Raw genomic sequence first — 10,432 nt, forward strand, 5'->3', positions numbered from 1 at the left:
AGCCGAATGTGTTATTGGACAAGGGATACATTCGACCTAGTGTATCGCCTTAGGGTGCACCAGTTTTGTTCGTGAAAAATAAAGACGGTAGTATGAGGCTATACATCAACTACAGGGAGTTAAACCATGTCACCGTGAAGAACAGGTATCCTTTGCCAAGGATTGATGATCTTTTTGTCCAGCTGAGTGGAGCCGGAGTGTTTTCGAAGATCGATCTGAGGTCGGTTTCTCACCAGTTGAGGATTGCAGATGAGGATATTCCTAAGACAGTTTTTGATCTCGGTATTGTCACTATGATTTGAAGGAAATGTAGATTCATATACAAATTAACATACTCATATATGTCATAATTAATTTGTCATAAAATTAAAACGGATTTTATGCATGCAAACATTAATAAAAGAGAAGAGAAATAATGTCCTTACATAGTAGATTTGGGCTATTAGGGCACAAGAGAGATCACCTTTCTCTTCTTGTTCTTGAGCTTTTCCAATGGAAGAATAAAGATCTAAGTGTAAGATCTCTCCCTATGTATTATACCCAAGGCTCCTCTTAATTAAATTAATATTACAAATACTAGTTATAATATTAATTCTTAGTAGAAAATTGAACCAAAATAATAATGAACACTTGAATTATTTCGGTTTATGTAAGAGAGAAAGAGAGGATTTTCTTCTTACTAGAACTTGTATTTTGGATGAGTGAATAATAGAATGGAAATAATACACTACCTTTAGTATATTATTAGGCAAAATTAAAGAAAAACAATGATAGTTTTTCTTCCCCAAAACCGTGTAAGAGGAGGGCTATTGGGGAGCCAATGCATGGAAAATTTGTTCTTCACAAGGAACAATAGGCTTGCATGCCTAGACTTGCTTTTTCATCATTATGTTTTATCAACTAAATAAAACAATTAACTAGCTTAATGCTCCCCAATATTTCGGCACTTTACATAATATGGATCCCATATTATTTTTGTCAATTGTCAATGTGTCACATGTCATATGTGACATAAATATGTTATGTATTTTTAACATATTAAAAATCAACGTATTAATAAAAATACGTCACATACAAAAATCGACTTAGTAATTTCATAATTACTTGTGCCAAAATATTTTACCATTTATAAATTTCAACTGATTGAATTTATAATAATTCATTCATTTTAATTGTTACATTAAACAATTTATTTCATCCGAGTAATTATACAATTCAATTACTCGGACCGTATCTCATTTAATCACATTTCAATTTGATACGTAAATTTTACTTCCAAAATCGTCCGTCAATTTTCAAGTAATTTAATTAACTCGCAACGTTATACGATCAATTAAATAATCAATTAAGAGTGTTGCCCTTTAGGTATGACCTAGGGGTCAACTGATCACCACCGTCACACGACAATAATGTCAAACTCTAGTCACCAATCATTACCGATATATGTTGACCAGTTGATGAATAATATTACTTCCCAATTGTATTCTTAAAATGAGATTTAATAATGATATTTAAATCATGTGATCGCACTATTGTTGAGGACACATTTCCCAACAATCTCCCACTTGTCCTTGACAAGTGTGCGTCACCAATTCTCTTGTCCTATTACTATCTCCCACTCAATGCAAGGTGTCTTTCGGGTCGTACTTGCAAGTGATCATATCGAGAGTGGTTTCCTCGATCCGGAGAATAACGATTGACCGGATTTATCCACTCGGATACCTTCCGAGCGTGGCCACGCATTTACGCTTCATTACTCCTCGAGTGGCCCTGAGATATTGTTATAACCCTGACAAGGGGATGGACAATTCCTATCGCACTCATTCCCTTCGACTTGCCACAGCCATCATAACCCAAAATATGCCCATTTGACCCCATTTACGAAGGTTGTAGTAACATAAATCAAAGTTAATCTGAAACTGTGCCATCTTAGGTGAATAGTCTTTAGTCAAAAGAATCGACTCATTAGAATACTATAGCAGCTCTCGCCACGACCAGGCTATATAAATTTGCCAGAACTCTATAAGCGGTCAATAGGCCCGACAAAAAGTTCCTAACAGTCTGCCTATGTGATCGACTAGTCATCTCACATGACTCTATGGCATTTGAACTTGCCATCAATCGCATCACACTCTAGTCACTTCGAGACGTCACCTCATACAAGTGACTATGGGCGAATACAATGTTAATCCGTGTTCACTTTAACGGGGTTCAATTGTCTCTATAACCCGTTTGGATGTAACAAAGTATAATAAAAGAGTTTTTAAAAATAAAACTCGAACGACAAATGCGATTATCACACATGAATAGTCAATGCCTGATTACTATTTCATGTTCTATAATCTAATTTGATCTTTTATGTAGTTATTCATCTCAATTTAATTGAAATGACATGACTCATCATGTTAAGCCTATGAGAAGGCTTTGGTTAGTAGGTTTTATCAACTTCTTGTACCTTACTCAACCTTACTACATACTCGTTTTCCTTTGTAACGTATACATTTGCATTACAAAACTTTCTGAGTACGTGTCGAGATCCAATCAAGACATGGGCCCTCTAGCCTAAGAATAGCTCCCACTGTTTTCACAGTGTGCGGGACTCATCCTTCTTGCACATCTCATTATTGCAAGTGTACTCAATTTCCGTTATAAATATCTCTCATTGTTCTTTATTGCCTAGAACGATTCTAGAAAATCTACTTCTTAATTAACATTGCCACAATGGTATCTTAACCATCCTAATGTGTTTTGATTATGGTTTTGTCGGAAACCATGCGCAATCTCAATTGTCAATTGTTACTTGTGTAACACCCTTACACAATATTGCATCATAAACACTTTGCATCATAGCCTTAATGCTTCTGCAAGCACTTTTAAGGGTAATCTTTATAGCTTACTTGGTAAAGATTACTTAAATTCGATTTTGAAAACAATTCATCATACTCAAAGTATATGAAGTGTTATACATCTTTACTCATTTAATTGATCCTAGCAGCGAAGCAAATGGAATCAATCAAATATGTTCAATTTAATTGAACTAGTCATGAATCTTATCAACATAAGACTTCTTATTGATGCTAATATCATGTGGATTTATCTTCATAAATCCGGATATTCAAGATGTATTTTAATACTCCAAAAGTCTTAAATCATTCTCAATGATCAATATGTCATCCACATATCGGACTAATTAAAAATTCCGTAACTCCCACTAAACTCCATGTATAAACACAACTTCTTGACTTATCGAGAAATGTTTTATCACATGAATAAAATGTTGATTACAACTCATTGATGTCCTACTTAAGACCCTCTCTTAAGTTTCACATTATCTTAGGATTGCAAGAATCTACAAAACTCAAGACATGTATTGAATACATCACTTCTAATTGAAGAAGTGGGTTTTAGATTCACTCGCTATGTATTTCATAATAATGAAACACAATCCCTAAGAAGATCCAAATAGACTTAAGCATTTCAATTGGTGCAAAAACCCTTTGCAACCAATCAACCTTGAAATCTCACTTTATTAGTGCAAAACCCTTTGCAACTAATCAAGCCTTGAAATCTCTCTTTATTAGTGCAAAACCTTTGCAACTAATCAAGCCTTTTTATTTCGGATTTTCATGGCTCTAAGCCTTAGTATTGAGTTATGACTTAAACACTCTTATGTAAGTCATTTGTTGATTACCTTCTAGAAGTAATCAACTTGAATCAAACAATTTCTTTTGTAAGTTATAAGCTCTTTACTTTCTTAAAAGTAGCATGAATTCATCATTTTCAACAAGTGACGAATTTAACCTCCTAGGTTTTTGTAGAAACAATATCTTACACAAAACGTCTCATGTAGCCAAGAAAGACCAGTTTCTTGCGACATAACATTCTCTGTGTCATTCTTTGTGGCTCTTGAATAATTTCTCCCACTCTGTCTTCTAAAAATAAACTTGTATTTTAGAAAGACAGCTTCACGAGCCACAAACCCGTCGTGCTCGTGATAATTGCAAGGGAAAAATGAGCATTTGTTTCTTGTGAAAACTTACAACCATGGTACCCTTACCATTTCATATCTCATATGATTGGTTTTAGTGGAAAAATAATTTAGACAAAAATGATAAAATCCCCAAAAGGATCAAGTAACTCAAAGTAACTTGATTGAAGTCCAAACCATATCGAATAGCGTTTGAATTCATATCCAACCACACACATTATTCCATGATGCGTGCTAAGAGAGATTAACTTGTGATGCTATATCACATTTCATTTGGCTTATATCAAAGTCTTCACTTTGATAATCCCACCACGAGTAAATCGTGCTTCTTTGAACTCTTTGAACTTCTTCAAAGATTTCTCTATTTACCTTATTAAGTAAACATTTTAGCGTCAACTTAAATCGTTGGTAAAAGAAAATGATCAACCTATTTTGGATCAATGATTTACAATCTCGATCTCCTTTTCCAAACAAAAGGCACGAGACATCTTGCTTTGAATACAAGATACGCATAAACCATTAACAATCTAATGGTTTCAAGAGTACTCGATAACTCTTTGCGTTCATCTTTTCAAAATATAAGGTTTAATCTTGGGTTACCAATTTGAATCTTACATCATCTTCATGATATATCATTCTAGTTTTGGTTTAGAATATAATCACCTTGATAATGGGCTAGCCATACATCAAATCGTGGTGTATAGGGTCACAAAAGTGAAAACCTCTTTTGTATCTTAACAAGTTTATATTCTTATTTAGAGTTTATGCACTTCATAGTCACAATTAAGTACAACTTTAAATCCAAAAACTAGATCGAGTACACAATTACTCTATCTCTCGACATTATAGTTGCTTGTCGTCATATTCTAATCATCCTATGTATCAAGTACAATGATGAAAACCTCCATTGGTTTCTAATATTGACGATGTAATACTAGCAAAATTTATGTTTAATCAAATAAACATTTAACGAAGAAGGTCCCATTAGATGTCCCACAACTAACTTGTTGATTCTTCAATAATTTGGGGTAGTTTCCTTTCTCGTGTCTAACATTTAAGAAAATGGAAACTTTATCGGTCGGGATTGATAGGTTTAGTATCGTCATTCTCAACAACTTTACCTTTAACATTACCTTGTATCAATTCCATTCTAATTTTACTTCTTTAACCTCTTCCTCATCTTAACGGTTTAAGAGAATGCTCCCACTTATTTCAATGAGTCTTTACTTAGAGAAGCAAAGTTGAATCTTATGAAGATTACTCTTCAATTTAATCGTTTTAGTCTTAAAACTTTCATTGAAGTGGTTGCATTATTTTGGTCAATTACGAATTCTTACAAATCTAATTACCAAAACAATTTATTGCTTCAAGGTACTTAATTCACTTAAGTATATGAACAACAATCCATTGTAAGTAGAAGTGTTAGTCAAGAATCAAAAACCTGTTTGATAATGAATAACTTTAATCTATACTCTTTACAAGAGATCCTTAGCAATGGTTCATTTGAGGTTTTAGAAGCAAATTCAAATTTGTCTTTAGTTACGATTTTTTAATGGAGATTTGAATCAAAAACGAAATGATATCGTATATGAATTGTGGTAAAGAAATAGAACAATAATAACAACGGAATAGTGGAAAAACTTAACATTTATCGTTTTATTAATACTTGTAAACAAGTATAGCATTTACATAGTGACCTCTACCCAACTATGATAAATGATTCCAAGACCCAAATTCATATCGACTTAGGCACGGTATGGCCGATGAAACCCTTATCAATATAACTCGGTGGATTAACGCTTTAATCGATTCTACTTTTAGAACTCTTGGTCGATAAAATTACTCTAATATTTATCTATAGCCCGGAACACATGCAACTACGGTCGCGAATACTTCCGTTGAGCTCAATCCAAATTTCGAATAAATGTGTCCATGATCCAAATCCACATCAACTTGGGCACGGTATGGCCGATGAAACCCTCATCAACATGAATTCGGTGGATTAACATTCATCACCCACTTCCCCTACGTAACAAGGTTTGTACCCCGGTAGGGCCGAGTGCACTCCCTCACGAAATAGGTTTTCATGGTTTCTACTATTTGGTAAGGCTATGTCTCAATTGTTTTGTTTTAGCGAGAGGTCATGTCAATTTATTATCTATCACGTTTTAAGTGAACTAAAGCGGTGAACTACGATAATTCTAATTGACACGGTCGATAAACTCGATAAAATAACAATGCATGTTTAGTTATGGCGATTTAGCGATGCATGTGACATATAAATAAAATGCAAGCATAAAAATAAATAAATCCTAGTATGGCCTTTCCTAAAATAGAAAAACTATTAATCTATTACATATTCGGAAACCAACTCCATTGGTCCCTAGAACTTCGGTTGTGGCACGAATCTCGAGGTAACACCGTCTTTATGTATCGTCATTCTTGAAGAAATCCGTCTTTTGGAACTCCGGAATGAATAAAATTACATAATAAATTACATAATTTCCTATTATACATTTGTAACTAAAATAAAATAAATCTATTAAATTACAAAACGGTGATACGAGATCACAATAAAAAATTACAACCGAATCGATATTCCCATACATTTCGGGAAATACCAATTAAAATCTAAGGCCATACTAAGTAAAATTACATAATTCAAAATTACATAAATGGAAAAATTATGACAATCATAAAGAAAAATGCAGCATTATAATATGTATAAACATGCTCAATTTTATGCTAAATCGCCTTTAATTAGCCAATATCGTATATTACTCGGTTTTTACGGATTTGCGTGATTTCAACATTTTATAATCACAAAAATGCACAAACTCATATTTATGCATAAGTTAATTACCCTAACCTCTTAGGACTCAAAATATAGTCTCCACTAGTGATTTGACCATAATTAACTTTTATTTACAAAATTGTTCATAAATGGACAAAAATTTACAAAAATAAGCTATTTAAACTTCAAATAAATCCAAAATTTCAAATAAATTCAAAATTTGAAATTTAAACTCATGAACATTCTGGAAAAATTCCATGACACTCATAATGTTCAAAATCTTAGGTTAAAAATTTCGAAAAATTTACCGGAAAAACAATGTTGCGGTTTATCGATTTTTCATAAAATAATCATAAAAACATGGAAAAATATTTTCACTAACTTTTCAATTTTAGATCTGAAAAATATAATAAAATGCAACATTAGACGTTTTTCCTAAGTCATAGGTTATGTTTTATTAATTTTCAACTAATAATGTCACTATTTATGCCATTTTTCTTCAAAAATTCATAAATCATGCTTAAAAGACTTCTTTATAGCCAATTATTTTACACACATCTTGTAAAATTGCATGTGACAACATATTAATTTTCTATGACCAGATTCGAAATTTAACTCATATTAACCTATTTTTCTCTTAAATCCGAATTTAATGATGAAAAATTCATTTTTCGAGCATAACAAGTCCAAAAATTATGAAAATTTACAGGTTATCTCAAAATAATATATGTAACAACATATCCAAAAACCAAGTGAAAATTCGAAGTATAGCTAATTTTCGACCAAAAATGACATTTTTACTCATAAAATCACATTTAAATGCCATTATTGTAAATTATGAACAATAAAAATCCGAAAAATTAACCAAAATATCCTAAAACACTTTAGGACCAGAAATATTAACATGCATGTAATAATTTCGTGATATATCATAATAACATAAATTTTACAAGTTTTATTTGTTATTCTTATAACTCGGAAAAACTTTTAACCAATTTGCATGCAAACAACCGTGGCTCTTGATACCGATTGAAGGAAATGTAGATTCATATACAAATTAACATACTCATATATGTCATAATTAATTTGTCATAAAATTAAAACGGATTTTATGCATGCAAACATTAATAAAAGAGAAGAGAAATAATGTCCTTACATAGTAGATTTGGGCTATTAGGGCACAAGAGAGATCACCTTTCTCTTCTTGTTCTTGAGCTTTTCCAATGGAAGAATAAAGATCTAAGTGTAAGATCTCTCCCTATGTATTATACCCAAGGCTCCTCTTAATTAAATTAATATTACAAATACTAGTTATAATATTAATTCTTAGTAGAAAATTGAACCAAAATAATAATGAACACTTGAATTATTTCGGTTTATGTAAGAGAGAAAGAGAGGATTTTTCTTCTTACTAGAACTTGTATTTTGGATGAGTGAATAATAGAATGGAAATAATACACTACCTTTAGTATATTATTAGGCAAAATTAAAGAAAAACAATGATAGTTTTTCTTCCCCAAAACCGTGTAAGAGGAGGGCTATTGGGGAGCCAATGCATGGAAAATTTGTTCTTCACAAGGAACAATAGGCTTGCATGCCTAGACTTGCTTTTTCATCATTATGTTTTATCAACTAAATAAAACAATTAACTAGCTTAATGCTCCCCAATATTTCGGCACTTTACATAATATGGATCCCATATTATTTTTGTCAATTGTCAATGTGTCACATGTCATATGTGACATAAATATGTTATGTATTTTTAACATATTAAAAATCAACGTATTAATAAAAATACGTCACATACAAAAATCGACTTAGTAATTTCATAATTACTTGTGCCAAAATATTTTACCATTTATAAATTTCAACTGATTGAATTTATAATAATTCATTCATTTTAATTGTTACATTAAACAATTTATTTCATCCGAGTAATTATAAAATTTAATTACTCAGACCGTATCTCATTTAATCACATTTCAATTTGATACGTAAATTTTACTTCCAAAATCGTCCGTCAATTTTCAAGTAATTTAATTAACTCGCAACGTTATACGATCAATTAAATAATCAATTAAGAGTGTTGCCCTTTAGGTATGACCTAGGGGTCAATCGATCACCACCGTCACACGACAAAGAATGTCAAACTCTAGTCGACCAATCATTACCGATATATGTTGACCAGTTGACAGTAACAATATTACTTCCCAATTGTATTCTTAAAATGAGATTTAATAATGATATTTAAATCATGTGATCGCACTATTGTTGAGGACACATTTCCCAACATGATTATGTGGTAATGCCTTTCAGGTTGACTAACGCACTAGCAGTATTCAAGTATCTTATGAATCGGATCTTCAGTCCGTTTCTGGATAGGTTTGTGGTCGTCTTTATTGATGACATCTTGGTCTACTCTAAGACAAAGGAAGAGCACGAGGAGCACCTAAGGTTAGTACTGCAGACTTTGCGAGATAATCAGCTGTATGTCAAGTTATCTAAGTGTGCATTCTGGTTAGAGAGGGTGGCTTTTCTGGGCCATGTGATCTCGAAAGAGGGGGTGTCGATGGATCATGGTAAGATTGAGGCAGTGTCGAACTGGGAAGCACCGAAGAATGTTGTTGAGATCCAGAGTTTTATGGGTTTAGCTGGCTATTACAGGAGGTTTGTGAAAGACTTCTCTAAGATCGCTAGACCTATCACAACTTTGATGAGGAAAGAGACCAGATTTTGTAGGGACAAGAGTTGTGAAACGGCCTTCCAAACATTAAAGGAGCGTTTGACCACAACTCTCAATCTAGCTCTACCTAAGGGAAGCGAGAACTTTGAGGTATATACCAATGCTTCAAATAATGGATAAGGTTGTGTTTTAATGCAGATGGGAAGGTCATCGCCTATGCCTCAAGGCAGCTGAAGCCATATGAGGAGAACTATCCTACTCATGATTTGGAAGTGGGTGCAATGGTATTTGCTCTAAATATTTGGAGGCTGGGGACTACGATATGGAAATCATTTATCATGAGGGGAAGGCTAATGTGATGGCCGATGCTTTGAGTAGGAAGAGTATGCATTCGTTATGTACTACTATGTCTTTAATGAAGCTAAACGATGAAATGACTAAGATGGGGATTCATATGATTCGCAAGGGTGATGCCATCAGCGATTTGACAATAGAGCCTAAACTTTATGAGATATCAAAAGAAGGAACTTGATCCCAAGATTTAAGAGTGGAAGTCAAGGGTAGAGAGTGGAACAGTTTCGAGGTTTTCTATCCACGCATATGGTAGTGTTCGTTTTGATGGGGGGTGGTGTGTACCCAGTGACGTTGACTTAAAGAAGTTGATCAAGACGAAGGCTCATTGCACTCCTTATTCGGTGAATTCGGGTGGCGAAAAGCTCTATAAGGACTTGAAGAAGACGTTTTGGTGGCCCAGTATGAAGAAAGATGTTGTTGAGTTCGTGGCTAGGTGTTTAACTTGTCAGAGGGTAAATGGAGAGCAACGGAGACCACAAGGTAAGATTTAATCACTTGAGGTGCCGGAATGGAAATGGGAATCGATATCTGTGGATCTCATCGTGGGGATACCGAGGACACAGCAGGGTAACAATATGATTTGGGTTATCGTCGATCTCTAACAAAGTCAGCT

General features: G+C 33.3%; 1 protein-coding gene across 1 annotated transcript; it reads left to right on the forward strand.

The window, feature by feature from the left end:
• Positions 1 to 9,351: 9,351 nt before the first annotated feature.
• On the forward strand, positions 9,352 to 9,997 carry LOC141613390 (putative mitochondrial protein AtMg00860). The gene is made up of 2 exons (XM_074432124.1): positions 9,352 to 9,615; positions 9,887 to 9,997. Exons 1-2 carry the CDS (start codon positions 9,352 to 9,354, stop codon positions 9,995 to 9,997), a joined length of 375 nt encoding a protein of 124 aa, XP_074288225.1.
• Positions 9,998 to 10,432: the final 435 nt, after the last annotated feature.

The sequence above is a fragment of the Silene latifolia genome, chromosome 11 (genome assembly GCF_048544455.1).
Source record: "Silene latifolia isolate original U9 population chromosome 11, ASM4854445v1, whole genome shotgun sequence".
NCBI lineage: Eukaryota > Viridiplantae > Streptophyta > Magnoliopsida > Caryophyllales > Caryophyllaceae > Silene > Silene latifolia.

Coding starts and splice junctions, on each gene's coding strand:
- LOC141613390 (XM_074432124.1), top strand. CDS start 9,352: ATGGATCATGGTAAGATTGAGGCAGTGTCGAACTGGGAAGCACCGAAG. Junction 9,616..9,886: donor AGGGAAGCGAGAACTTTGAG/GTATATACCAAT, acceptor TCTTTAATGAAG/CTAAACGATGAAATGACTAA.